This window comes from Budorcas taxicolor, chromosome 16 (genome assembly GCF_023091745.1).
Source record: "Budorcas taxicolor isolate Tak-1 chromosome 16, Takin1.1, whole genome shotgun sequence".
NCBI lineage: Eukaryota > Metazoa > Chordata > Mammalia > Artiodactyla > Bovidae > Budorcas > Budorcas taxicolor.
Window position 1 is genome coordinate 81,234,402 of NC_068925.1, and position 27,426 is coordinate 81,261,827.

At 67.0% G+C, this 27,426-nt stretch overlaps 2 protein-coding genes across 2 annotated transcripts; one reads left to right on the forward strand and one right to left on the reverse strand.

The window, feature by feature from the left end:
• Positions 1–21,185, reverse strand: LOC128061320 (receptor-type tyrosine-protein phosphatase V-like). The gene is made up of 34 exons (XM_052653593.1): positions 20,921–21,185; positions 20,282–20,630; positions 16,003–16,105; positions 15,438–15,486; positions 15,040–15,312; positions 14,302–14,571; positions 13,872–14,135; positions 13,059–13,313; positions 12,709–12,960; positions 12,320–12,595; positions 10,288–10,560; positions 9,170–9,433; positions 8,785–9,051; positions 8,225–8,506; positions 7,917–8,057; positions 7,503–7,713; positions 7,150–7,214; positions 6,238–6,355; positions 6,116–6,163; positions 5,657–5,750; positions 5,479–5,569; positions 5,314–5,390; positions 3,770–3,904; positions 3,145–3,267; positions 2,598–2,758; positions 2,303–2,438; positions 1,890–1,963; positions 1,623–1,710; positions 1,454–1,532; positions 1,024–1,358; positions 804–914; positions 551–711; positions 193–328; positions 1–60 (listed from the first exon to the last, which is right to left on the reverse strand). The coding sequence occupies exons 1-34, from the start codon at positions 21,183–21,185 to the stop codon at positions 1–3; spliced, it is 5,886 nt and encodes a 1,961-aa protein (XP_052509553.1).
• Positions 21,184–27,426, forward strand: PTPN7 (protein tyrosine phosphatase non-receptor type 7). Its single transcript, XM_052654090.1, has 9 exons — positions 21,184–21,242; positions 21,642–21,825; positions 22,076–22,160; positions 23,259–23,335; positions 24,472–24,609; positions 24,830–24,940; positions 25,384–25,541; positions 26,522–26,635; positions 27,333–27,426. The coding sequence occupies exons 1-9, from the start codon at positions 21,184–21,186 to the stop codon at positions 27,424–27,426; spliced, it is 1,020 nt and encodes a 339-aa protein (XP_052510050.1).

Here is a 27,426-nt window from a genome sequence, read left to right on the forward strand (position 1 = left end):
TCATGGCAGCCCGTCCGCGAGCGCGCTGTTTAGGCAGCTGTAGAGGTGGGCGTACTGCTCCTGGGGGCAGGCGGGCGGCCGCGGTGAGGACAGGGAAGACTGCACGGCCCCCTCAGACAGCAGGGCCCCGGACGGCCTGGGGCGGACCCCTCCCGCCCCCATGTCCCGAGGCTGAGCCCCGGGGCCACTCACCAGCGTTGGGGTCATGAGGCTGCAGGCCTGCGACTGCTGCAAGGCCGCGGTGAAGATGTCCACGCTGCCCTCGGCCCCTGCCTGCTGCAGCAGCTGCTCCAGGGCCAGGAAGGTGCCCAGCTGGGCCGCACCCTTGCTGCAATTGACCTTGAGTTGGAGGGGCACCTGGGGGCCTGGGCCAGGGGGCCGGGGAGGGACACCCAGGAGAGCCACTGCCAGCCTGGGCCCAGGCCGCGGGGCACGGGTTCCCAGAGGGTGTCGGGACGGAGCGAGGAGGGGGCCATGTTGTTTGGCCCTTGCCCCGAGCCGGGAGGCTGGGCGTGCTCCGCCCACTCCCCGGGGCCCCATCCAGCGGCACCTGCAGTGGCTGAGCAGCGTGCCGGGCTGCCTGGCGTCCCGGGAGCAGCACTGGCCCACGGCGGCCAGGAAGGGCAGCAGGGTCTCGGGGGGGAGCGCCTGGCCCGGCTGCCCGCATGGGAACTGCAGCCGCTGCACCGGCCTCTCCTTCCCGCTCGCCTTCTGGGCAGAGACATTGGCACCGCTGCCGGGGGGACCCGCGGCTCTGTGGAGCACCCCCCCCCGCACCCCCCCGACCCCGCGGCCCAGCCTACGTGTGTGACATGAAGGGAAACGCAGGGCCAGCCTGCAGCACTGCCGTCCGCCACCCAGCGCGCAGTCACTGCATCCGTGATGACGGGCTGCGTCTCCGTGGGCCACAATTCCTGTGGAGGACCCACCCGGGCTGCTCGGCCAGCCGGCCTGACCCCGCCTGTGGCCCGCACTGCGCCCCACGGCAGCCCCCGGCGGCCCACCCTCTGCTCTGCCCCTCACCTTCTCCTGGGGGTCCGGTGAGCACAAGGAAACAAGCACGCAGGCCCCATGCTCCCACACCAGCTCCCAGAGTTCAGCTGGCCCCGCGGGGCCGGTCAGCACCACGTGGTCGCGGCCAGAGGGCCCGCCCTGCAGAGCATAGGGTGTCCCCACCGTCTCAGCTCTGGGCCCCCAGCCCCCCAGGCCTGCCCACACGGTCCTCAGCTCTAGGGCCCAGCCCCCCAGGCCTGCCCACACGGTCAGAGGGCATGTGCTCACAGGGAAGAGCCAGGCTTCGAGCATCTCCCCAGCCGGGCCGCTCTCCACCGAAGGGGACCACTCCTGGCAACGGCCATCTGCGGGAGGGGGCAGGGGTGAGACTGCCGGAGGCCCAACCCCCGCCGTGCCCCGTACCCGGTCTACCGGAGCCCAAGCATCTGCCAGCACTCACTGGAGGCCGTGCCATCCTGCTCACTCCGGGGAGGGGGCATCCCAGAGCCGGCCTCGTCCTTCAGGGCCTGGAGCAGGAGCTGGGGTGCGGGGGGCCGCCGTGAGGCAGGCAGGGTGCAGAAGAGCTGGCTCGAGGGGACCCCACGCCACCCTGCCCAGCCTCCAGCCACCTGGTGCTCCCTCAGGAAGCCCGCATTGCCGTCGGCAGCCCGCTCTGCGCACACCCGGGCAAAGTTTCTCACAGGGATGGGCTGTGGCCTGCAGGGGGCACCGGCCACGTGGGGGGTGCCTGGGGCTGCCCAGTGCCCACTGTGGGTCTCTGCAACCCTGTGTGGACGGAGTCAGCGGCCTGGTGGTAGGAGGGAGGGAGGGAGGGAGGAAGAGGGACACCACCCGCCCACCCCCGCCCACCCCCCCAGCCCCCAGGGCACCCATACTCAGCAGCGCAGGTGCTGGGGGGCCCTTCTAGGACCCTGCTCAGGAGGCATCTGTGCAGGAAGATGTACTGGCTCTGGTTGGGGGGCAGGGGGGCTGGCTAAGGGGCTGTGACGCAACAGATGGCTTCCAGATTTCCGGACCCAACCAGCCTGGCAGCCGGCACAAGGGAGAACCTCTGGGAGTCCTCCCGTGGGGCCCAGTGTGAGAACTGGGGGGGCCACCCACCCACCCCCGTGGACCCCCGCCCAAAGGGAAACAAGCCCCCTTAGGAGGGTGGCTGTCCCAGTCCCTCCTCCAGGGCCCTTCCCTGCCCCCTGGAATCCTGGGGCCAGGCCACCGGCCCTGCCCGCCCGCCGCCTCCCGCGCCCCCGCCCGCCCGCCGCCTCCCGCGGCCCTGCCCGCGCGGGCCCACCGGGGTCTGGATCATGAGTGGCCGGTGCAGGCGCAGCGCGTGCACCACGTGGAACACATCCACCACCTGCTCCTCCTCCAGCTGCCGCAGTAGCCGCCACAGGGCCACAAAGGTGCCCGAGCGGCCCACGCCCGCGCTGCGGGGACAGAGGGCCAGGCCGTGAGGGGCCTCCCCATGCCCCCAGCCCAGGGCCCGCCTTGCCTGCAGGGTGGGCCCTGGAGGACGGAGGGCCCAGGGCAGGGGCACAGGGTCCGGGTGGGGGGCTCCCATGCCCCCCACCAGCCACCCGCCTCACCTGCAGTGCACCAGGAGGGGCCCTGTGCCCGTGGCGGCCCTCGCCTGCTCCCGGACCAGCTCCACGAAAGCCAGCAGGGAGCTGGGGGCCTCGGGGACGCTGTGGTCCGGCCAGGTGGTGAACTGTAGCTGCTTCACCCTCCGTGGCCACTGCTGGGCAGCCTGGGGGCAGGGCGGGGCGGGGGTCCTCGCTCAGCCCTCATCCTGCCACCAGACCCCGCGGGCGGGCTTGGGCCCCCTACCCCCGGGAAGCTGCCCTCACCTCCTCCAGCCTCCCGGGGAGTCTGCCTGCTGGGGGTGCCCAGGCAAGGGGCACTGCTGCCCCAGGAGGTCACGGCCCAGGAGGCAGATGGGGCTCGGGGACCTGAGCCAAGCGCAGCGCAGGCGGAGACATCCCTTCTCTCCCGGCCCTGGATGACCCTGAGTCTCCCCTCTGCCGCCCGGCCCTTCCATAACCACCAGCCTCCTGGGCTGGCAGGAGGCCAGAGACCCAGGGGTTAGCTGACCCTTCCGCAAGAGTGCCCCCCGGTCCCCTGGTGGGCACACACGTGGTGCAGCTGGAACTCCCGCGTGGTCCACTCATCCTGGCGCTGCTCGGCCAGCAGGCGGACAGTGACGGGCCCGTGGGTGACGGGGCTGGAGTCGGCTGGCCAGTAGTGCTCGCACAGCACCTAGAGCCGGAGAGCAGCATGGGGACGGGGCGGGGCAGGGCGGGGCGGGGCTAGGCCGGCCCGGCCCAGCCACCCCGGCTCGATCAGCATCCATCCCGCCCTCCATCTCGGCCACTCTCCTCGTTCAGAAGATGCTCCGTCCCAGACAGGCCCCAGCACCCCCACCCCAGACCTCAGGTGGCCCCTGGGGCTTCCAGGCAGTGGCCAGGCTCCTGGGGCAACTGCACGGCCTTACTCAGGGTCACCTGGCCGGGCCACACCGCTCCACAGGAGGGCTCAGAGGTGTGTCCAAAGCAAAGATGCAGACTGCCCTGTCTCCGCCACCCCCGGCCCTGGGCGCGGAGCAGGAGGGGGCACTGTAGCAATAGCAGAGGCAGCAGAGGCCAGTCCAGCTAGGAGCCTGGGTGCCAGGTCCCCGTTCCTGTCCGCCTCCCAGACCCACAGCCAGGCCTGCAGGCAGAGCCTGCCACCTGGTGGCCGCCTGGGGCTGCGGCGTGCTCACCCGCCCGTTCTCCATGCCCACGGTCAGCATGACGATGACTTGGACCTGCTGCTCCCACACCAGCCTCCAGAAGTCCGCCAGGGTCTTCTTGAGAGGCCCCTGGGTGGCGATGAACTCCTGCCGGTGGGTGTAGCCCTGGCACGGAAGGAAGGCGTGAACCGGGGCCCCCGGCACGCAGCTGTGCATCCACGCGGGATCTCCGCAAGTGAGAACTGCGTGTGCATGCTGGCACGTGTGCACACACATGAACACACGTGCACCAGGAACCCAAACAGGAGGGTGGCTTGGAGACAGCCCTACCTGGAAGGGACGATGACGAGATCAGAAGGGCCCCAAGTAGCCTCCCCAGGCCAGCTGCCCACACCACCTGCGTCCCCCTGGGCTCCACTGCCCACCCTGACCCCCACCCCACCCAGCGGTCACCCCTCTCCAGCAGCCCCACTGCCTCTCCTGCCTCCACCCGATGACCCGCCTGGCTCTGTCCGCAGGTCCCCCCCAGCTCTTCTCTGGGTCTTTCCAGTGACATCCACCCCTCTCACTGCTCGTCAGGATCCTGTGATAAGAGCCCAGATATCTCTCCTCTAGGAAGTCTTTCTTGACGTCTAGTCCTTGGTGGACTAAATGTTTCTTCTGAGCGCATGTGTCTCACACACACGCACACAGACACACGCACACACCCGTGCACACACATATACAGACACACACATGTACACACACACAGACACACACGTGTATACACAAATGCATGCACACAGAGACACGTGCAGACACACAGAGACATGCACACATGTGCATGTGCACACACTCATGCACACACGCATGCGCGTGCACACAGACGCACAGACATGCACACGCGTGCGCACACATGCACACACGTGTGCGCACACATGCACACAGACACACGGAACAACACACACATGCAGACACGCACACAGACACGCACACAGAGACACGTGCACACACGTGCAGACACGCATGTACACGTGCACACGCACACACATGCACACAGACGTGCACACACACAGAGACACATGCACAGACACACACACAGAGACATCCACACACATGCACACGTACACACATGCACACACATGCACACATGCACGCGCGTGCACGCACACGCGCACAGATGCACACAGACATGCACGTGCTTGCACATGCACAGAGACACGCACACAGACACACACAACACACACACATGCACACGTGCACACAGACACACACGTGCACAGACACGCACACAGACACACATGTACACACGTGTGCTGATGCACAGATGTGAACACACGCATACACAGAGACACGCACGCATGCACGCACACAGAGACACACGTGCACACAAACACGCACACACACGTGCGCAGACACACGCGCACACATGTGCTCTTTTGAAGGGTGGAGTCCGAGCAGCCCCGGCCCGGCCCCTGTGGGCCCAGTGCAGGACACACAGACACACAAGCTGGCAGTCTTCACGGACAGCCAGGGCAGGACAGCACCCCCTGCAGACGCAGCGGATGCCACAGCCAGCCCGCGGGCCGCCCTACCGGGATGAAGCTGGCGTTGATGTAGTCGGAGTGGGGCTTCCCGTCCAGCAGGGCCAGCCTGACCCGGGAGTGGTCATCTGCAGACAGTAAGGCGTGCATTGGGAGCAGGCACAGGCAGGCCGCTCCGGGGCACCTGCAGCCCTGCCCACCTGCCGCCACACTCACAGGGCAGCACGTGAGGGTAGCGGTTCTTGGTGCTGTTGGCAGGGTGCTCAGCCTCCAGCCTCAGCTGCTCCTTGCCCACCTCCTTCAACTCCTGCAGAGATCGGGGCCGGGACAGACCCACGTTGCCCCCCACACCAGACAGGGGTACCCCAGAGCCCTAGGTGGCCAGAGGCCTCACCTCAAACTCCTGAAAGAAGGCCTGGTAGGCGTGGGCACTCTTGGCCTCAAAGCTCTGCTGGAAGCTGTGCGCAGGGATGGGCCGGTGGGTCCGCCTGGGTGGGGGAGGCAGAGAGCCTGGTGTGTGGAGTCCTGCCCTGGTGCCAGCGGGCGGGGGCACACAGCCCTGGGCTCCAGCCGGGGGACGCGGGGCGGGGGGCAGACAGGACGACATGTGGAGGTGGGTGGGAGTCTCAGAGGGCCAGGCCCTGGGCCCTGAGGATGCTTTGGGAGTCTGCTCAGTGTGAGCCCAAGGAGGTAGAGGAGTGACCCGCGGGAAGACGACGGCCCAAGGCCGAGAGGAAGGAGGAGGAGAAGGCAACTCGGCCTGAAGCTGTCAGGCGCTCGTCAGGGCCCCGGTGAAGACGGGCGGGGAGTCGAGGTTGGGCCTGAGGGGCTGAGGGCGCAGGTGGGTGCTCACCACAGGTTGTAAGCCGTCAGCTCCTGGGAGCGCAGGCTCTTCTCCGCCCTGCAGGAGTGACAGGGTGGTGGGAGGCTGTCTGGGCCCCCACCCCAACGGCAGGCAGCCCTCCCCTCACTCACCTTTGCCCCTTCACTCGCCTCCAGCACAGCAGGCCCAGCAAGACCAGGGCGAGCATGCTGGCCACAATGCCCGCTGTCACCGGGAGGGGCACCGCCCAGGACGGGCTGGTCCGGGGCTCTGTGGACGGCGGGTGGGGGTGAGCTGAGGGCCTGGAGCTGTCCTGCAGCACCACGCCTGCTCACCGGACCTGAGGCCCCCTGGGGAGGACACAGAGGCAGACCTCCCAGAAGGGAGGGGGGCGCCCCGGATGGGGACCGAGCAGTCCCCCCAGCTCCTGGTAAGGGGACCCCCTCGGCCCCTGACACACGGGGCAGTCCTGCCCACCGTGGACCCCCTTGGGTAGAGGAGGGCGGGGCCTGGCTGCCCTGTCCATCCGCTTGCCTCACAGCCCTGGGCTGCGGAGCTTTGGAAATGGAGTGGCTCAGAGTTCAGATTTCACAAATGTGAAATGCACACAGGAGCGCAGAGCCTTACTGATAAAAAAATAGATGCAAGCTATCTCATTAATTATTTTAAGAATTGATCACATGTTGATCGATTTTCAGTATCTCAGGTTCAAGAAGACGCTGCCGGGATTAATCTGTCTGTTTCCTTCTCTTTCGCGTCCTGCTAGGCGTGCTGACTCCCACGTGTCTCACTCGCGGCTTCCTCACGTCTCTACCGCTTCACCGCTGCCCCAGAATCTCGCAGGGCAGAGGCAGGAGGGCAGACCGTTTCCTCCACGTCTGCCTGCCCACCGCTCCCCAGCCCATCCAGCCCTCCCGGACCACCTGCCTCCTGGCCCGGGGGGCTCCCAGCACTGCCTCGCAAGACGGGTTCCCGCCGGTGGCTGGGACAAGGCTCAGAAGAGAGGTTCCAGCAGCAGCCCCCCACCCGGGATCCACTGGGGGCCCCTCCAGGCGCCTGCATACCTGAAAATGCCGAGAAGGCGATGACGGTGTCAGGGCTGTGCCTGGAAAAGGCCACGACGCTGAACCTGGGGCAGAGGAGCAGGAGGCTGAGTTCCGGCAGCAGGAGCCCCACCTGCGGAGCCTTCCGATCCCGTCCCTGAACCTGCAGAGTGCCCACCACCTCCCGCAGCAAAGTGCAACGGAGCCCACCCCTGCCCCGCCTGGAAGGAGCTGGGGACAGGGGCGCTCTGGGCGTGCTCTGCCTGCCAGGAAGCCCCACGCGTCTCCCCTGCATCAGCACAGGCTCTGGTTGGCACGAGGCGTGAACAGCCCCAGCGAAACCCGGAGTACCCCCAGTCAGCCGCAGCCCTCACCGATACCGGGAGCCCGGCCTGAGCCGCCCATTACATATGTCGCGGGTCCGGCCGCAGTCGTCTGTGCCCACGGGCACCAGCCAGGATGCGGGCCCGGCCCAGGGCCCGGGGTGGAAGGGGCTGGAGAGCAGGACGGCCAGGTAGGTGTCACGGCCCCCGTAGTGGTGGTCGTACCACGTGCAGCTGATGGCTTCGCGGGGAGGCCGGGCCACTGGGAGAGGAGCAGACGCACGGTGCGGCCCAGGCTGCCCCACGTCGCCGGGCGCGCCAGTCCCGCTCTCCAGAATGCCCCACCCCTTCCTGTGCCAGGACGCCCCCTGACCCTGACATCCATTCTGCCCGTGTCAGCGCCCAGCCCCTCACCAGCCCTGCCAGGCGGTAGCTGGGGGCCCCCACCGCGTGGCCGGGACTCACGTGACATGTTGGTGCTGGCGATGACCCCATACCACTGGATCTGCCCGTCCTCCTCACCGAACATGCCCTGGGCGATCAGCACACCCATCCCCGTCTCGGGCTCCAACTGGGGGGATGCGGCCAGCTCCGGGGGATGCCAGGCTGGGAGCGGAGGGGGAGTGAGGCGCTGAGAGCCGCCCCCAGGGTGGGGCCGTGCCCAGGCTGGGCTGGGCGCCCCGGGTGTGAGCCCCACAGGGTAGTGGCTTCCCGGGCAGGGCCCAGGTTGGGGCTGGCGGAGGGCCCCGGGGGAGCGGGCCAGAGGCGCCTACCCTCGGGCACAGTGGCGCACACCAGGCTGACCGCCCGGCTCCACAGGCCGTTCCTGCCCAACACTGAGAGGCTGAGGCGGTAGGACGTGGCAGGCGCCAGGCGGGCCAGGAGGAGGGCGCCCCCGGAGGTGTTGGCCCGGAAGATGAGCTGGGCGGCCCCTCCCGCCGCCAGCTGCTCAGCCACAACCAGACAGGTGTCCACGTCCCCCGCAGGCACTGTCCAGACCAGGGCCAGGCGCGTGGTCTCAGGCTGGCACTGCACGTCCTCCACCGGGTCAGGCTCTGTGGGTTCAGGAGTTCCGTGTCAGGATTGGGGGTCAGTGCACCTGAGAGGGGCTCGAATGCAGAGGCTCAGAGGCGCTGGACACCTTTACCCTGGAAAGGGGCAATGACCACAGGGAGAAACAAGCGCTCCTCCAGACCGGCCCCTCTCCCCGCACCCACCTGGAGAGCGAGGGGCGGCCCAGGGCGGGAGGGCAGGGCTCCCACTGCACGAGAAGGGGCGGGGCGGGACGGCTCAGCGCTCAGGGTGCCCTGCCCCCCGACAGACGCCCGCGTACCCACGGGCAGCAGCACAGGGTGTGTGGAGGCCTGGAGGGGGCCCGCCCGGCACTGCACGGTCAAGGACAGGTTGCATCCAGGCGTGAGGTCCCTCAGGACCAGGCGGGCTTGGCCCAGGGCCAGGGGCTGCTCCCGGGACAGGAGCCCAGCCCCCGAGAGCTGCGCGTGGCAGGCTCCGTGCCCCAGGGGGCCGCTGGCCCAGGCCAGGCTGACCACGGCGCTGCCCGCCCGAATGGACACCAGCAGCTCCAGAGGCGCCACTGGGGCTGCAGGAGGAGAGCAGGCGGCCTCTGACCCCAGGCAGGGCCCGGTCCGCAGGCGGGAGGGGGGCTCCGGGCAGCCCTGCCCGCCGCTCCTCCCCTCCCCATCCCCACGCCCACTCACGGGTCCAGCCGGTGGCACTGGCCGCCACCGCACGGAGGGGCCCGGCCTGTGTGACCACCTCCACCTCGTACTCAGTGCCCGGAATCAGAGCCGAGAAGCTGGCGCCGTCCACCTGGGCCCCGATGCGGCTGGAGCGCACCCGGACGCCCGACTGGTACAGGGTCACCCGGTAGCCATCCCGGCCCCCCAGCGCATGGACCCAGAACGCCCGGAGCCCGGTGGCGCCTTCACTGGTCACGTTCACCAGGGCAGGGGCGAGGGGGCCTGCAGGGAGAGTGGGTTGGGGGTGAGAAGGGAGGTGTAGGACCTGAACTGTGTCCCTCCAAATTCACGTTCATCTCCTGATCCTCAGGACCTCAGAACGTGCTCGGAGATGCAGCCTCGAAAGAGGGAATTAGGGCCAAAGGAAGTCACTGGGGTGGGTCCTGGCCCAGAGGGGATTGGGGCAAGAATGCACGCAGGGGCAGCCCTGGAGCCCCGGAGGAGAGGGCGGGGCGCAAGCCGGGGCCTCCGCCTGTGCCCCCAGAACTCGGGGGCCCTGCCTGAGGCCCCTCTGCACACTCGGCCCAGGCAGGGTGGAGGACAGCCCAGTCTCTGCTCCTTCCTCTCTGAAAGGCCCTCCTGTCCTCCACCCTTGATAGGGTTGGGAACGCTGGCTCAGGTGACCCCCACCCAAACCCTTCCCGATAGCCGAGTCCAGGGTCTGGACAGACCCCACCCGGCACCACCTGAAGGCTTCAAGCCAGCACCTTCCCCAGCCCAGCTCCAGCTTCATGTCAGAGGCCGGGTCTGGGGTCTAAGCAGGGCCTCTGCCCCCTCCCCTGAGCTCAGGGCCTGGGGCTGCGTGGCGGACACCTCCATTGTAAACTGAGGCTCAGAGAAACACAGAAAGGAACAGGCCTGCTCGGGGCTCAGCTGGTTAGAGCCTCAGGGTCCCAGAGGCAGGAGGACCGGGCAGGGGGTGGACCCACCACAGTGGAAGGGGTGCAGCCAGGCAGGGGGCCACTGTCGTCCGACTGCACCAGGCAGGGTGTGGGCCCACCATGGTGGAGGGGGTGCAGCCGGGCAGGGGGCCAACGTCGGTGGGGGCGGTCAGTGGGGCGGGCGGGGGCACTCACGTGTCCAGCCCGTGGCGTTGGCACTGCTGCTCTTGTCGGGGCCCCGTAGGGTGGCCAGCCACACCAGGAACTCGGTGCCCGGAGCCAGCCGGGCCCAGGAGAAGGTCTGCACCTCGGGGCCCAGGGTCTCCTGGCCCTCCAGAGCCGGGGGCCGCAGGCGGTACAGCCGCAGGAGGAAGCCGTCCCTGCCCCCCACGGGGGGGCTCCAGAATGCCCTCAGGGCAGGGGGCCGGGCAGCCAGGCCCAGGCTCAGGCTGGTGGGCGGTGCAGGGACTGCAGAATGAGCGAGAGGCGGATTTGAGCCCCCCGCCCAGCCCCGGGCCGTACCCTTAATGCTGGTCTCCAACATGGCCAGCCCCGGACTCAACCACCCCCTTGCTTCCCAGGAAAACCTCTTGGCTAGCTCAGTCCCTGCCCCACGCCTGCTCCCCTCCCTGCTTCCCAGGCCTCAGCGCCAAGGCTGACTCTGTTCCGCCCGCCCTGCCCCAGCGCCAGCCGCCCCAGGCTCACACCAGGACCAGGCCTCGCTGTGAGCTCCTTGCCTCTCTCTCTCGCCCCCACCTCAGGGCCTGAGGACAAACTCTCTTCACTAAGGCCCCTCTCTGCCCACCTTACTCAGACCTATGTGCTCCTCGGCCCACTTCCTTCCTCGGGGAAACCTCCCTTGACCCCCTAAGGTGGCCCTTCTGTGAGCCCTGAAAGGGTAGCCACAACCACAGGACATTCCTCATAGTCCTCGGCCCTAAACCCATGAGGACAGAGACTCACACGGTTCAGACACGCTATCCATGCACCCTCACCCGGTGGTGCACCAACGCAACCACTCAACAGACACGCTGCCCGTGCGCTTGCTCGCCTGTCTGCCTCTCTCCGCTATCTTCTTCGCAATTTTTAGCTTTGGCATGTGACCCCATAGCTAAACATGGAAGGCATTCTTTAAGTATTTGTTGGAAGGATGGACGGATGGTTGGAAGGAGGGGTGGATGGATGGAAGGATGGGTGGATGGATGGATGGATGGTTGGTTGGAAGGATGGATGGATGGATGGGTGGAAGGAAGGGTAGATGGTCGGATGGATGGATGGATGGAAGGAAGGGTGGATGCTTGGATGGATGGATGGTTGGAAGGAAGGGTGGATGGATGGATGGATGGATGGTTGGAAGGATGGGTGGATGGATGGATGGTTGGAAGGATGGGTGGATGGATGGATGGTTGGAAGGACGGATGGATGGATGGTTGGAAGGATGGATGTATGGTTGGAAGGATGGATGGATGGGTGAAAGGAAGGGTAGATGGTTGGATGGATGGATGGTTGCAAGGAACGGTGGATGGTTGGATGGATGGATGGTTGGAAGGATAGATGGATGGTTGGAAGGATGGATGGTTGGAAGGAAGGGTGGATGGATGGTTTGTTGAAAGGATGGATGGATGGTTGGAAGGATGGGTGGATGGATGGATGGTTGGAAGGAAGGGTGGATGGTTGGATGGATGGATGGATGGATGATTGGTTGGAAGGATGGATGGATGGATGGGTGGAAGGAAGGGTAGATGGTCAGATGGATGGATGGTTGCAAGGAACAGTGGATGGTTGGATGAATGGATGGTTGGAAGGAAGGGTAGATGGTTGGATGGATGGATGGTTGGTTGGAAGGATGGATGGATGGATGGGTGGAAGGAAGGGTAGATGGTCGGATGGATGGATGGTTGCAAGGAACAGTGGATGGTTGGATGAACGGATGGTTGGAAGGAAGGGTAGATGGTTGGATGGATGGATGGTTGGAAGGATGGATGGATGGTTGGAAGGAGGGGTGGATCGTTGGATTCATGGATGGATGGATGGATGGATGGATGGTTGGAAGAATGGGTGGATGGGTGGACGACTGACCCAATGGCACGAACAGGTCATGAAATGCCCTACCCTGACTAGACGCATGGCCTCTGAGTCAGGCACACAGAGGAAGGCGTGTGAAGGATGTTGGTACCTACCCCACTGCCCAGGGCTGGCCTCCCAGGGGCCGCAGCAGGGAACTCACGTGTGCAGGCGCGAGCCCTTTGGATGCTGGAGCTGAGGTTCCCCGCCCGAGTCCACACAGACACAGTGTAGCAGGAGCCAGGCACTAGATCCCGCAGTGTCAGGCTGGCGTTGTCTGGGCCCAAGTTGACAAGACCGCCCGGGAAGCCCTGACCGCCCTCCTGGTGCCAGCTGACCCTGTAGCCTTCCCGCGGCCCCGCGGCCGGGGCCCAGCCGATGGTCAAGGTGGAAGGGCTGTCCCTGCCAGTGACCTCCAGTGACTGTGGCGTGGGGGCCCCTGACAGAGGAGAGAGTGTTAAGGAGGCCGCACACGGTGTGTGGGCCTGTGGCAGCCCCTCTGCACCCAAGGCAAAGCCCCCCGGCCACTGGGACGCAGTGGCCGGCACTTACCTGTGTGGCCTGTGGGGCTTGCGGTGGCAGTGCCCAGAGGGGAAACAGCATCCACCTGTTTCCCAGCATCCACCAGCATCCCAGGCCTGTGGAGTGTGACCAGGGTGGCACCAGGTGGCCCCGAGACGTTTCTGAGGAGGCAGGGGCCCCCCTCGGTGTAGGGCAGTGTCTGGCTCCCAGGCTCCTTGCTGGCCTCCGGCTCATCCAGGGGCAGCTTGGGATCGCTGCCCTGCAGGCGCTGGGCTACAGCATCTGGAGGGGTGTGGGCCCTGGAGGGTGAGGGTCTACCCCTCTCAAGGCAGGTGCCCCTGGGCAGGACCCCAGCCCATTCCCCACCAGCCCAGACTCACCACCCAGCCAGGCAGCGGCCTGGGCCCGGGCCTCGTAGGGCCCCGCCAGAACTCTCAGCTCCAGAGCATAGTGTCCGGATGGCAGGGGCCCCAGGAACGTGACATTGAGGGCCCCAGGGCCCAAACTTAGGGTCTCGTCCACGGGCCCGCTCAGCCTGAGCAGGTAGCCCTCTCGGGCCCCCGGGCCTGCCTTCCAGCTGGCCCCGAGCCCTGGGGGCTGGGGAGCGAGCCCCAGCTCCACGGGCGTGGAGGGACCTGCGGGGGAGGGAGACACTGCAGAAAGTCCTTGCGGCCGGCCAGCTCCCTCCTGTGCGCCCTGGACAGGCCACATGCTGGGTGAGTCCTGGGACCCGGCCAAGGACGCAGAGATGGGAGAGCACTGCCGGCGCCAGGCCTGCCCCTCCCAGCACAGCCGCTGCGGCCCCTTCGAGGGGCAGAGGCCGAAGCACAGAGATAGCGAGCACTCTGTCTGGAGACCCACAGGCAGGCAGTGGCAGAGCCCAGCCCAGATGCTCCTGAGCCGCGGGGCTGGTCCCTGTCTCTGAACCTTGGTCTCCCCACCATCATGCGGGACAGCACGCCTTATGGGGGTTAAATGACGTGCCACACAGAAGCGCCTGGCGTGGGGCTGGCACACAGCAATCATCATCACCGTCACCTTTGGGGTGGGGGCTTTTACCACCAGCCAGCAGGTGGGCACCCTCGGGCCTCACCCCTTCCCTGCAGGACCCTGGACGCCCCCCTGCATAGCCGGATCAGCCCACTTGGCTAAGGGAACTCTGCAGTGGCCAGCAAATCCCCAGCAGCACTCACGGGTCCACTCGGTGGCGCTGGGCCCCACTGCCCAATGGGGCCCAGCGATAGCGCTAACTGTCAGCGTGTAGGGCGTTCCAGGAGAGAGGCATGGGAAGGTGTGACTGGAGACACCTCGTGTGACGCCCGCCGTCAGGTTGGAGCCACTGAGGAGGTCCGTGAGCAGGAGGTGCAGCCAGGCGGCCCCCCCAGAGCTGTACCAGGAGGCCCGCAGGGCCCTGGTGCCCAGGGCGCGCAGCGCCAGCTGCCCTGGGGGCACAGGAGCTAGAGGAGGGTGGGCAGGGCAGAGACGGGCTGGAGAAGGGCCAACCAGGGACCCGGCACCAACCCTGCGCAGGAGCCAGGAGCCCGTCACATTGGCACGTGGCTCTGGACCACCTCCTACCCCCACCCGCCTGTCGCCTGGGGTCTTGCCAGGCGCGGGCCCTACCTGTCCACTGGCGGGTGCTGGTCTTCGCCTGGAGGTGGGCGGCCCAGGTGGTAATCTCCAAGACATACTCACTGCCTGGTAAGAGGTGGCTGAAGTTATAGGACAGGGTGCCGGCGGACGTGGAGACGTTGCGAACCACTGTCTGGGACTCCAGGTGGCAGAGGACAAGCTGGTAGCCATCCTGCCCTCCAGGAGCAGAGCCCCACGAGGCCCCCAGGCTGGATGGGCTCTCAGAGCTGTGGAGCTGCAGGTCCTGGACAGCGGACGGGGCTGCGGTGAGGCAGAGAGCGGCGCCAGGTTCAGGGCCGGGCATCACCTCTGCTTTCAGTTCAGTTCAGTCGCTCAGTCGTGTCCGACTCTTTGCGCCCCCATGAATCGCAGCACGCCAGGCCTCCCTGTCCATCACCAACTCCTGGAGTTCACTCAGACTCACGTCCATCGAGTCGGTGATGTCATCCAACTAGCGCTCCTCAACAGGTCACTGTACCAGCGTGGTCCCCAGAGACCTCACCAACCCTCCGGGGGCCACCATCCTGCTTGGCCACGCCTCCGCCCGCAGGCCCCGCCCTGCCCACAGACCGTGCCCCCTGCCAGCAGGCCACGCCCCCGCAATCAGGCCCCGCCCACAGGCTCCCCCGCCCCCCGCCCCCCGCAGACCACACCTCTGCCCACAGGCGCCCCGCCCCTGCCCACAGACCCCGCCCCCGCCCCAGGCCCCGCTCCGCCCGCAGGCCGCACCTGTGAGCGCAGTGAGGCTGAGGCTGGCGTTCTGCCCGCAGGGCCGCACGGCCGTCACCTCCAGCTGGTAGCGACTTCCTGGCACCAGGTCCCGGAATTCGAAGCTGGACCCGTTGGTGTGGGCCTGGAGCAGCTGCCCTTCAGGGGAGCCACGGGGGCTCAGCCGGCTGAGGCGTAGGGTGCGGCTGGGCCCGCCCGGCCCCGGGGCGTCCCAGTTCAGCGTGAGCCTGGCGGACCTGCCCTGGCTGCTGACCGTCACCCTCAGAGGCGGTCCTGGGGAGCAAGGGTCGTCAGGGCCCCCAGTGCCCTGTGCCCTAAAGGAGGCGGGGGCAGGAAGGGCCAGAGTAGAGGCGGGCCAGGGGGAAAGACAGCCCTGTCCGCCCACCCCCGCCACCTACCTCCACTTGCCCCACCGGGACCCTCTTCCGGGGGCTGGCACTCGCCTTCCTGAGGAGGGGGTATGAGGGTGGGGGAGAGGGGCAGAGGAAAGGCTGTCCACTTGTCCGTCCCCCACCACAGGCGTGGCCTAGGGCAGCAGGCAGGACACCTAGGTGCGGAGGCCCCCAGCCGGGGCAGCTGCCCTGTGTCCTGTGGGGCTGGGCAGGAGCTGCCTCTGCCCAACTTCGTGCAGATCAGCCGGGGCCCTCGGGGCAGCGGGAGGCCTGAGCACCACAGAGAGCAGCCCCCACCCCGCCGCGGCCCCAGTGCCCACCTCACCTTGGCCAAGAAGCCTGGGAGCCAGAGGAATACCACAGACAGGACTGGGAGCCTCATCCCGGGGGTCTGCAGGGAGAGCTGGGAGGCAGCAGGAGGGGCCGTCCTGCAGCCCCTGCTCAGCTCCCGGCTCCCTGGAGAGCTTGGCGGCCTTTCCACCCCAGAGTCTGTTCCCAGCAGGGCCCCAGGAAGGGACAGGGGGTTGCGACCCCTAGCTGCAGACACACCTGCCTCCCACTCTGGCCCTACCTCCACGCTCTTCAGCAGCTGGCTTTCTAGGCAGGAAGAGACCCAGACCTGGAGAAGCAACGCCCCGGGGTGGGCAGAGACGGCTGACTCCTGATGCCCTGCCCTGGGGAGAGAAGGACATGGCGTTCGTGTTCCTACCGGGAGGTTCCTGGTGACATCGTGGTCCTGGGAGCTGGGTGCTGGGTGGACGGACAGCTGTGAGCGAGTGTCCCCTTATGGACACAGAGGAGCACGTTCTAAAGGCCTTTGTTGCAGGGGTGGTGGACCCAGGACAGCCCTCCTGTCTCTCACCCTTGCACCCCTGGTGAGGAAGCGATGTCCAGGGAAGGAAGAGCAAGCCCTGCCCCAGGGTGAACCCGAGCCTCCAGCCTCGGCTCCTGACCCCTGACCACCTGGGACGTTTGCTTGCCTCCAACCCCCGCCTGCTCCACCTGGACCCTCTCCCCGCCCCACCCCTGGCCACCCACCCCTGGCCACCCCCTCGTGGACACAGGTGCTGCTGAGGCCTAGGGCAGCCGAGAGGTTCCTGCAGCCTGGAGCCAAGGGCTCACCTGGAAGCAGTCCCTGGAGCCCCCAGCCCAAGGCAGCTGACATGGGGAAAGGTGGGGAGGGAGACGGAGGAAAGGATAGGGCCCTGGTCCCCGAGCTGGAAGTGGGGAGGGGGACGCATAGCACACAGGCAGGTACAGAGATGCTGGGCGAGGAGTAACCCTAACCCTTCTCTTGCCCCACTCAGCCAGAGCCGCCCACCAGCCTCTGGATGGGGCCTGGAAGCTCAGCGCTACAGCCTTGTGTGTGTGTGTGTGTGTGTGTGTGTGTGCCCGCCCGCCTGGAAGCTCAGCGCTGCAGCCCCATCAGATCATCCAGGCTGCTCGCACGTGTGTGTGTGTGTGTGTGCGCGCGCGCGCACACACATGCATTCTCTCAAAAGAGGAGGTGGGGGAACAACTCGGGAAACTGATGTGAAAGGGGGGAGGCCCCAATCTGGCCACATGGGGGGACACTCCACCCTCCCCACCCCCTCACCTGCGGCACCACACTTAGCTGGGCCGACAGAGCCTGCAGCAGTGGGATGCTGCTGCTGCTGCTGCTGCTGAGTCGCTTCGGTCCTGTCCAACTCTGTGCGACCCCATAGACGGCAGCCCACCAGGCTCCCATCCCTGGGATTCTCCAGGCAGGAACACTGGAGTGGGTTGCCATTTCCTTCTCCAATGCATGAAAGTGAAAAGTCAAAGTGAAGTCTCTCAGTTGTGTCCAACTCTTAGCAACCCCATGGACTGCAGCCCACCAGGCTCCTCCATCCATGGGATTTTCCAGTCAAGAGTACTGGAGTGGGGTGCCATTGCCTTCTCCAGCAGTGGGATGGAGACAGCCTAATTCAGAATCTGAGCAGAAAAGGTACACAGGACAGGGTTTTAGGTAAGGGATGGGGTCTCAGACTGTGCCCAATAGTCCCCACAAAAGGAGGCCTGTTGGGGTCAGCACAGACCCCACAGCTAGTCCTATGGATGGGGCCTGGCCATAGGGACACACCTGTCAGCCCCCAGCCAGCCTGGGGGGCAGCCTTGGCCGGGACAGAGGTGGAGGGGGTGGGAACGCTCGAGAGGGTAAGGAAGACGCAGACGTAGGAAGCAGCCTCCCAGCCCAGCGTCTCTGTTCAGCAGAAAGTACCCCACGGGTTCTGGCTGCTCCCTGCAGCCGTTCCCACAGACACACCCACATCCTCCACCTGGAGCCCCAGGGGTCCTCCCGGAGCCTGCCTTACCGTCCTTCTGGGGAGAACCGGCTGGACGCAGAGGCAGGCGGCGGGCAGTCTGGCCGTGGTGGCTCCCTGGCTTGAGTGCCAACGGTCTCTCCCCTGCTGCGTCCCGGCGTCCGTCCTCCAGGCCCGCCCCTTCACGCCCACCGCAGCAGCCTGGCCTTGAGCACCCCCATGCCCGGAAGATAGTCTCCCGGAGGAGAAGGGATGGCCCAGCCTCCCACACCCCAGGACCTCTCCAGCTCTCTGTGTCTCTGTCTCCCCCACACAGCCAGGGACACGAAGCCTGCTGGCCCAGGGTCTGGAGGGGTGTGGGGGGCACCTGGGATCAGGGCTTCTCCTCTCAGAGGAGCAAAGAGGACAGGAAGGACCGGGGCAGCCGGGCCCCCACAGTGGGCCAGTCCTGAGACTGCCTCGGGGGCTCTATCAGGGCCTGCCTTTGACCCCAGGGCAGGCAGGTGCTGCAGGAACCGGAAATTCCCAATACACCAGTACAATACGCAACACTCAAGACCCTGGGGCTCCCAGCCCTGGACCTGGGGAGCGGCTGGAGGAAGGGCGCGGGGCTCTGCTGAGCTGGGGCTCGGAGACCTCAGCCCTGTCACCCCTTCCTGGAGCCACTGGACGGCTCCGAGCACCCCTGGGCCCACCCTCTGACCAATGGGGGAGGGGCACTCCTCGGCCCCTGGGGAGAGGGCTCCTGAGAAGCAGGGAAGAGCAGGGACCCCCGTCTCAGCAGGGCTCAGGAGGGGCTTCCTGGCTTGCTGTGCCCCCCACCCAGCTCTGACGCACATTGGCAGGTGGAGTGAGTGGCTTGAGAGCTGCCGTCGGGGCAGGTCCACGCCAGGAGCGGGGAAGGCTCAGGACGGGAGTCACTCCCGCAGCCTCCAGGCCTTCGCCTGCACCCCGGAGCCTGGATGGGCAGAGTCCACCCCGGACAGGGCCCAGGCCAGGCTGGGGGATGTTGCAGGACCCTGTCTTCTCTGAGGCTTCTGCTGGCACCCAGCCCCCCCCCCTCCAGCTGTGTCTGCACCTCCAGCGATGTCCAGGCATCTCTTAAGCAGAAAGGGGCACGGGGTGAGCAGGAGGCAAGGTGAGTGTCGCCCCCAAACACAGCCAAAGGGACTGAGCCGTGCTTGGGGCCTGACCTGGCACCAACCATTGCCCACCCCGCCCCCACCCACTCGCTGCACCTCTGGGCCCCCAGCTCTCCAGCCAAAACCTCCGCCTGCAGCCCCTCAAACCCTGAGGGGAGGGGCGCTCACAGCCCGCAGGCTCAGACCTTGGGGGCCTGGGGGCACTGGCAGTGTAGTGCGGGGCACACATCCCCGCCTCCTCCCCCAACTCCTGCGGTATCCTAGCTTCCTGTTTGTGATAAGAATCAGCAGCCTGCCCCAGAGAGGGTGGCCCTCTTTCCAACCCCCTCCTGCCCCCTTTCCTTTCCCAGGCCCCCCGCTACCCACTAGTGGAAATACAGGTGGGTTTCAAGCCGGCTGAGCTGGAGGCCACGCCCCCCGATCTGCCGGGGTCCCCAGACTCCTGCCCCATGCCCTCCACCTGGGCGTCCCCGGCCCGGCCCCTGAGCACCGGAGGGCCGCCCTGCCCTGCCTGAAGGCAGCCCCCCACCTCCTGCATGCCACCCCAGGCCTGTCCACAGTGCTTTCTGCTGTCACCTTCTGAAGGGTGAATCAGGGACGTGGGTGGTGGGGTGAGGACAGGATTGTGGGCGCCGGAGGGGAGGGGCAGATGTCGGGGATGTCAGGAGGCCCACCAGGTGAGCCAGGGGCAGGGCAGTGGGGTCTTGGACTTGGGGTCTCCCCTACCCAGGGCCCAGGCTCCAGGCGCCCCAGCAGCAAAGCAGACATGGGGGTCGCCTTGTGTGAGAGCCAGAGGCCCACCCTCTGTGGGTCGCTAAGTAGAAGTCAGGGTTCTGGAAAAAGGCCTGTGGGGCTGGGGGCAGGGGGAAGCCCCCAGACCCTGCCACGAGGTGTCTCTACTGCCCACCTCCAGAGTGGCTGACCTGGCTCAGACCCGCTCGGAGCTGGGGGCCTGGGGTTGACCCTTGTGGCTTGGCCTGAGCCTTTCCCTTCATGGAGAGAGACTCCTGCCCCCCTTCCCCATCCCCGTGTGTGCCTGCTTCTCCCTGTTCCTGCTGGGATTCCTGCAGCTTGAAGGGGCAAAGGCTTCCGGGGGGCAGCCTGGGGTGGGGGTCGGCCCCGCTGCCCCCAGCAAGCAGGCAGAGGTAAGAGGCGACCAGGGCTCGGAGGAGAAGCCCTGCAGGGGAGGCAGTGGTCAGGGCCGGGCTGTGGCCAAGGTGTGGACAGGCCAGGCCACGGGGTCAGAGGCGGGAGGCCACTGGCCCCGCTGGTGGCAATAGGCAGCTGGGTGCGCGTGGGTGGCAGCGAGGAGGGGCGGAGGGAGGAAGCGGGCTTCCTGAGGCCTCCCCAGCCCTGAGACACACCGACAGACAGACAGACAGCTGGCGAGAGGCGCCTGGGGACACAGCCACCTCGTAAGCACCTGAGGGGCGGGGAGGAGCCCTGAGGCCCCGGGTTGGGGGACATGGAGGGCCGGGAGGGCGGCCCCGGAAGGGCAAGCAGGAGGGCGCCCAGGGGGTCCTGCGCCAGGTAGGCAGGGGCGCCGCCGCCGCTGATGGCCCCGAGGGCGGGCGGGCCTGGCGGGGCGGGGAGGGCAGACAGGCGTCCTGCTGTGACCACGCTTGCCCACTCAGACCCCGTGGGTGCGGTGACCCCAGCACCCCGCTCAGCTCCAAGCCGGGCCCTGGCCTGGAGGTGGGCCGTGCCCTCGGTGAGGCGCCCGGCTTGTGCCCCCAGCTGTGGCTCGGTGAGGCCACTTCCTGTGACAGTTACTGCGGCGGGCGGGGGATGGGCGGGAGGAAGCCAGCACCCCCAGGCCCCCTCCCGGGCCGGAGACCCCAGAGGCCGGGACGACCCTGGGTAGAAGGGCCGGCTGCCCTAAGCACACCGGAGGTCCACCTCCTTGTCCAGAGGAGGCCCCTGCAAAGCCAGGGGCGTGAGCCCACCCTCCACCCAGAACGGCTGCACGCTGCCCGCCCCCCAGCCCCTGCCCCTCCGGATTCCTCCGGATCCGTCCTATCTCGGCCCCCGTCGTGACCCTTTATCTCGCCCTCGCGCTAACCCCAGGCGGCCGCCACTCTACGCCCCTGCAGAGATCCCAGCCTTCCCACAGAGCGACGCCGCCACTTCCTGGGGAACAACGGAAGACAGCGAGAAGACCCGAGGTGCCCAAGGGCAGAAGGCCGCCCGACAGCCCAGAGGCCAAGCCACATGGCCGTGTGAGCTCCCGGGGGCGCCGCCCCCAGCATGGTCCAGGCCCGGGGGCTGCTCCAGAGCACCGCCCCGGCCTCCCCATCGCCTTCATAGTCGCCTTCGGAGGCAGCCATGACCCAGCCTCCGCCTGACCAGGCCCCAGCCAGGAAGCACGTACGGCTGCAGGAGAGGTGAGACCCTCTCGGGAGGGCCTGGCCGAGCCTGCCTGCCCCCCGCTGCCCCTCCGGCGGGACCCCCACGCCTCCCCAGGCAAAGGAAACCAGACTGCTCATTTGCATATCTGTGTCAGCTTTGCGCCTGCGCCCCAAGCCCCAGGCTGGGTTGAGCACCCCTCGAGGGGCCCGGAGCCTCCAGGCCTGGGTGTGGGTCTGAGCTTTAGGGGCCGAGCCAGGAATGGGAAGTGGGGGCATCTGGAGGCGGCAGCTGGGTTTGGAGCCTCCTCACTGGCCAACAAGGGGCAGGGGTACCAGGGGCCTGGGCCTCGGGGTCAAGACGAGACAGGGAGCCCACCGTCAGCGGTGGCGGGACAGCTGTGACTGTTGAGGCCGACCGCGCTGTCCCTGCTGCAGGCGTGGCTCCAATGTGGCCCTGATGCTGGATGTCCGGTCCCTGGGGGCCGTGGAGCCCATTTGCTCCGTGCGCACGCCCCAGGAGGTCACGCTGCACTTCCTGCGCTCCGCCGGACGCCCCCTCAGCCGGCAGGTCCTGCAGCACCGGCCGCCCAGCCCCACGCAGCTGGAAGAGGAATTCCTGGTGAGAGCGAGGGCCCCCCGAGTCACTGCCCCTCTGGATCAGGAGCAGCTGGCAGGCCTGTCCCCGTGGGCCCTTGGGAGACAGAACCCCAGGGGCTCCAGGAAGGAGACGGCTCCACCCTCTCCCTGCACCCCATCCGGACCTGCCTCCCGAAGCCAGGAGGGAACAGGGCCCCTCCACCAGAGAAGTGGGGGAAGGGAGGCCGGGAAGGGGGCTGCTGCTCACGCACCTACTCCCCCGCCCCCGCCAGAGGATCCCCTCAAACTTCGTCAGCCCCGAAGACCTGGATATTCCTGGCCATGCCTCCAAGGACCGATATAAGACCATCTTGCCAAGTAAGGACTGCGGTGGGGCTGGGGTGGAGGCGTTCAGAGGGCAAGACACAGCCTCAGCCAGGAGGGGGCTGCCCCGCGTGGGGCCTCTTCTTCTGACAGAGGGGTGCCCCCGCCTGGCCCTGGCCAGGGAAGAGGAGCAGATATCACGCCAGCCTGAGGCTAGGCCCGCACCGTGGGCCAGCACGGCTCAGCGCGGCCCCGGGTGGGCGGTATGTGCTGCCCTGACCCCCGTTTTACAGATGAGGAAACCGAGTTACAGAGAAGCCGCATAGCTCGCCTGAGGTCACACAGTCAGGCGCACCAACCCCCTTCCTCCTGTTCCTCCCACCTGGGAAACGGCCCGCACCGTCTGCAGGGGTCGAGCCCCGTTTGGACGGCTCCCAAGAGATGCTGAGGATCTCAGACAGAGCAGGAGGCGGCAGGCAGGGTTCATGGGGCTGACAGACCCGGGTCAGCACCTCCTGTATTCGGAGGCACGCACGGGGCCCACTGACCACGGGGCCCGCTGACCACGGGGCCCGCTGACCACGGGGCCTCCTCCCTGCTCCGCGCAGAGCAGCCTTATCTGACCAGCAGCCCCCAGTCTGGAGGCCGCAGCCCTCTGCTAGCCTGTCAGTGCCCATGGAAGGGATGGGGGCAGCCTGCTCTGGGCCCCGAGGTGCCCTCCACCCAGACCAGCTGGCCCCTGGGAGCCAGCGTCTTCATCGGGCCCAGACTGGAGCTGAAGAAAGGCCCCCTTAGAGGCTGACTCAAGGGGTCAGGCGGGCGTGGGATGGAGCCTGAGTTCCAGTGGGGTCGCTCAGGAGAAGCTCTTCCTCGAACATCTCTCTCCGTTTTTATTGCTGTGACCCCTCTCCGCCCCTCTCTGACCCTCAGGCTGGAATGCTCAGTAGCTGCCCCCTGCCGCCGGTCCGTCCTGCTGGCACCGCCCGAGGCCTCCCCGCACTGCCCTGGCCTCGGGCCTCTGCTGCTCAGGAACACCCTGCGACCCCCTGCTCTTCGCGGGCGCCTCGACAGGCACAGGGCTGTCCTCTCGCCGGCCCTGCATGTGGCTGCTTTGCTGGTCGCCCTTTGACCTCTGCTGGTTTTCCCTTCTAGACCCCCAGAGCCGAGTCTGTCTGGGTCGGGCACAGAGCCAGGAGGACGGGGATTACATCAACGCCAACTACATTCGGGTGAGTTCCTGGCGGGGAAGGGGGTGCTGTGTCCAGAGCCACCCCCGCCCCAGGACACCTCCCAGCGCAGCAGAACCCCTGGTGTCCTGGCTCCAACCCCGTGAGCTGCTGGAACGGGCCAGGATGCACGCAGCAGACGTCAGGTGCTGGAAGGAAGACCCCAGTCCTCTTTGCCCCTGGTCCTCCACACCTGCCAGCCTCTCCGTGGAGAGCTGCCCTGGCCACTCCAGCCCAAGACTCCTAGGTCCGCAGCCCAGTGAGGCGTTTGGCCAGCTCCCTCCCCTCTGCCTTCGCTACTCCAGGCGGCCCCTCCTTCTCGGAGGCAGCTTAAGTCAAGGAATTAAGGAACCAGAGGCCGGGAGGCCAGGTGGACTCCACGCTTAGACTTGTCCCCAGTGCCCAGTGCCCAGCCTCCGGCCTGCAGGGTGGGAGGCGGCAGGCGCAGACGTGAGCCCTCTCGTGGCTCTGAGTGGGTGGGACACCGGCCGGGAGCGGAGGTGAATAGCCCGCATCAGCCACCTGATGCAGAAAAACTGACTCTTTTGAAAAGACCCCGATGCTGGGCAACACTGGAGGCGGGAGGGGCAGGGGACTACGGAGGGTGAGGTGGCTGGGTGGCGTGACCAACTCGATGGACAGGAGTCTGAGTAAACTCCAGGGGTTGGGAATGGACAGGGAGGCCTGGCGTGCTGCGGTCCATGGGGTCGCAAAGAGTCAGACATGAACTGAACTGAACTGAGGGCCTGAGGGGTGAAGCGTGGGCCAGGGAATGGTCTGGATCCCCCGTCCCCTGAGGAGCAGGAGGATCCTGAAGGGGAGAAAAGGGCTGGCAGGGGTGTGCTACGCCTTGCGGCAAACTCCACAAGGTAGCAAGTCAAAGGGCAACGGTTTTCCCCACCTTTGGTGCTAGTAGAAGGCAGAGGAAGGAAGGGGCCATTCACAGGGGCCCGGAAAGACTCAACGCAACATGCTGCGTCGAGTCTGACCTGCACCGCAGTGGCCAGTGCGGCTGGGTGGGCATGACGCGCGGTCTGCTGGCTGTCCCGGCCAGCGCGGGGCTCCTGGCGTGTGCGTCCCTGACACGTGTGTCCGGGCCAGCCCAGGCCCGCGCTCACCACCCACCTCCCCTCCTACAGGGCTACGGCGGGCAGGACAAGGCCTACATCGCCACCCAGGGCCCCATGCCCAACACAGTGTCGGACTTCTGGGAGATGGTGTGGCAGGAAGAGGTGCCCCTCATCATCATGCTTACGCAGCTCCGAGAGGGCAAGGAGGTGGGCGGCTCCAGGCTGGGCCTCCAGGGGCCAAGGACACTGTCAGTCCCTGAGTCACAGGGCATGGAGGCCACCCCAGCCAGAAGCCGGGGCGGGGGGCGGGGGGCGGGGGGCGGGTGTCAAGCAGGTGTCAAGCCCACCGGGGGGCAGGGAGACGCCTCGGAGGGCCCCTGACCCAGCCGACAGGCCCCGGCCCCTGACTCCCAGCTCCCCCGCCCAGAAGTGCGTCCACTACTGGCCCACCGAGGAGGAGACCTACGGGCCCTTCCGCGTCCGTGTCCAGGACGTGCGGGAGCGCCCAGAGTACACCGTGCGGACGCTGACCATCCAGGTACCCGGGGCCGCGGGGGCCGGGCCACCCCTCCCTGGACATCCCCTGGGAGTCTCGGGTTTGCTCAGGGAGACCTGCCTGAACCCACGCCTGCAGAGCTGCCTGGGCCCGGAAGAGGGACGCGGGTGCCGTCCTGGGGCCCCTCCAGCTGGCAGGGCAGGCACCACCATCCCTGTGGGAAGCATCCCTCCGGAGTCACTGCTGGAGGGTGCCCGGCAGTTTGATGAGAGGCTTAACAACACGTGAAGCCTAAGCTGCCGTCACCAGAGGCGCCTTCTGCTCTCCAAAGCGGCCCTCTGGCCTCGGAGCATCACAGCCCCGTGCTCGAGGCGAAGAACATGAGGCTAAGGGGACGCGTCCACAGGCCTATGCTGATGGGAGGCAGGGCCGGGACTTGAACACAGGTCTCCGCTGCCCCCTTCTCACATCCTGCCCCCGCCCAGCACCAGGAGCAGCGCCGGGCCCTGAAGCACATCCTCTTCTCGGCCTGGCCCGACCACCAGACCCCAGAATCGGCGGGGCCCCTGCTGCGCCTGGTGGCCGAGGTGGAGGACAGCCCGGAGGTCGCTGCCCACCCTGGGCCCATCGTGGTCCATTGCAGGTACAGGCCCCTCAGAGGGTCTCCAGGGGAGCGGGGGCTGGCCCGGGCCTTACTCACACCGCGATCTCCAGCTCATCCAGCAACTGCAGAACACGGACGTGTGGGCCGGGCACCCAGGCACAGTCCAGAGAGGCAGCTCCCGCCCCGCGGGAGGAGACAAACCCGCTCCCTGCCGCCAGGGCGGCTTATGCAGTCCACAGATGTTCACTCAAAGCCTGTTATTGCCGGGCGCAGAGTTCGATGCTAAGGAGACAGTGTGAACAAGACCGTTTGGTTGCTGCCCAGTTTCACGGTCTGATGGGAAAGACAGCAGATGAACAGGGCACAGCGTGATGAAACGTGACGGGGGGTGTGGGGGCACAGAACCAAGCCGCCCCCACCAGACTTTGGCCAGAAAAGGCGTTCCGGGAGGAAGGCCCTCTAGGCCAAGCTAAGACTTGGAAGGTGAATGAACCAAGTGGAGGAGGAGCAGGGAGCACCCCGGTGGGTGGGGCTGCAGCTCCCAAGGCCTGACGCGAGGCTGGGGGCAGTCAGGGTGCGGGGCCGAGGACATGCGGGCGGGCTTGAGAGTCTGGAGGGTAAGGGTGGCCGTGCGGATGAGGGGCCTCACAAGACAGGCCCAGAGACCCAGGTGTGCCGGTGAAGAGCCCCAGGGCCTCGGGCTAAGAGGCGGGTGGACGGAGGGGTGAGGCAGGGACAGAGACAGGCAGAGTGTTCAGGAGGCCCGTCCTCAGGAGCTCACATGGCTGCAAGCACAGGCAGGGGGCTGTGGACCCTCCACAGGTGCAGCCGGCGGGTGCTGGGGGTCAGGTTCACGTGGGAGGGGAGACTTCCTGAAGAAGGGAGGGGGGCAGGACGGGCAGGCAAGGGGCGAGCAGCGCCATCAGAGGGCGTTGGCTGGTCCAGCGGCGTGGCCGCTGCCCTCCCCGCCCGCCTGCCCCCTGTGACCGCCCTGCCCTGCCCTGGACCCCTGGACCCAGCGCAGGGATCGGCCGGACTGGCTGCTTCATCGCCACCCGCATCGGCTGCCAACAGCTGAAGGCCCGAGGGGAGGTGGACATCCTGGGCATTGTGTGCCAGCTGCGGCTGGACAGGTGGGTGCTTGGCTAAGCGGGGTGAGGACACGGTGAGTGGCCCCATGCCTCCTGGAGGCCCTTAGGCTCTGGGTATTTCCTGTGGGAGAAAACGGGCCCCTTGGGCTTCAAGAGCCTAGCACCTTACACCCAGGCCAGAATCTCCATCTAGAATTTAGCTGGGGGATGCTACAGTTAAATAGGACACTCTATTAAATAGGATTCACCGGAGCTTTCAGTCTTTTCTTGTTTCTTGTCTCCATTTTTCCAAATACCCTTCTCGGAGGGGGGACAGGTGGGGAGACAGTGGATGGTTGGTTCTGGAAGCAAGGCAGCCACAGGCAACTGCAAAGGTTCACTGGCGTAGAGACAAGAGATGGGGTCCGCCCCCCTGAGCGTCTCTGTGCCTCCTGGGCCCCCACTTCTTTACCCAGAGAGACAGTGGCCCCCTCCCCGGGGAGCTGCTATGAGGAGTGAGCTCACCAATGGGGAAGCGCTGGGGCAGGACCTCTGGGGGATCACTGCTTCCAAGACCCCTGCCACGTGGGGCCTCCTCCCGGGTGGGGACGGCGGGGGCAGTGGGGGGAGACAGACAGGATGGTGGGGGCGGTGAGGGGAGGCAGAGAGGATGGCCCTGGGAGGAGGCCCCAGAGGCCTTCGGGAGGGTCGGTCTGTGCCCGCCCCGCCTCAGCTCAGGGACGTGCGTCTCTGCCCGCAGGGGAGGCATGATCCAGACGGCAGAGCAGTACCAGTTCCTGCACCACACCCTGGCCTTGTTCGCCGCCCAGCTGCCGGAGGAGCCCAGCCCCTGA

What these genes read in the sequence shown, in the direction of transcription:
- PTPN7 (XM_052654090.1), top strand. Translation starts at nt 21,184, where the DNA reads ATGACCCAGCCTCCGCCTGACCAGGCCCCAGCCAGGAAGCACGTACGG. An exon ending in AGCTGGAAGAGGAATTCCTG is followed by an intron (nt 21,826 to 22,075) that starts GTGAGAGCGAGG and finishes CGCCCCCGCCAG; the next exon opens with AGGATCCCCTCAAACTTCGT. An exon ending in AGCTCCGAGAGGGCAAGGAG is followed by an intron (nt 24,610 to 24,829) that starts GTGGGCGGCTCC and finishes TCCCCCGCCCAG; the next exon opens with AAGTGCGTCCACTACTGGCC.
- LOC128061320 (XM_052653593.1), bottom strand. Translation starts at nt 21,185, where the DNA reads ATGGCTGCCTCCGAAGGCGACTATGAAGGCGATGGGGAGGCCGGGGCG. An exon ending in CAGCCTCACTGCGCTCACAG is followed by an intron (nt 14,572 to 15,039) that starts GTGCGGCCTGCG and finishes GCCTCACCGCAG; the next exon opens with CCCCGTCCGCTGTCCAGGAC. An exon ending in GCTTCCTGAGGGAGCACCAG is followed by an intron (nt 1,533 to 1,622) that starts GTGGCTGGAGGC and finishes CCCGCACCCCAG; the next exon opens with CTCCTGCTCCAGGCCCTGAA.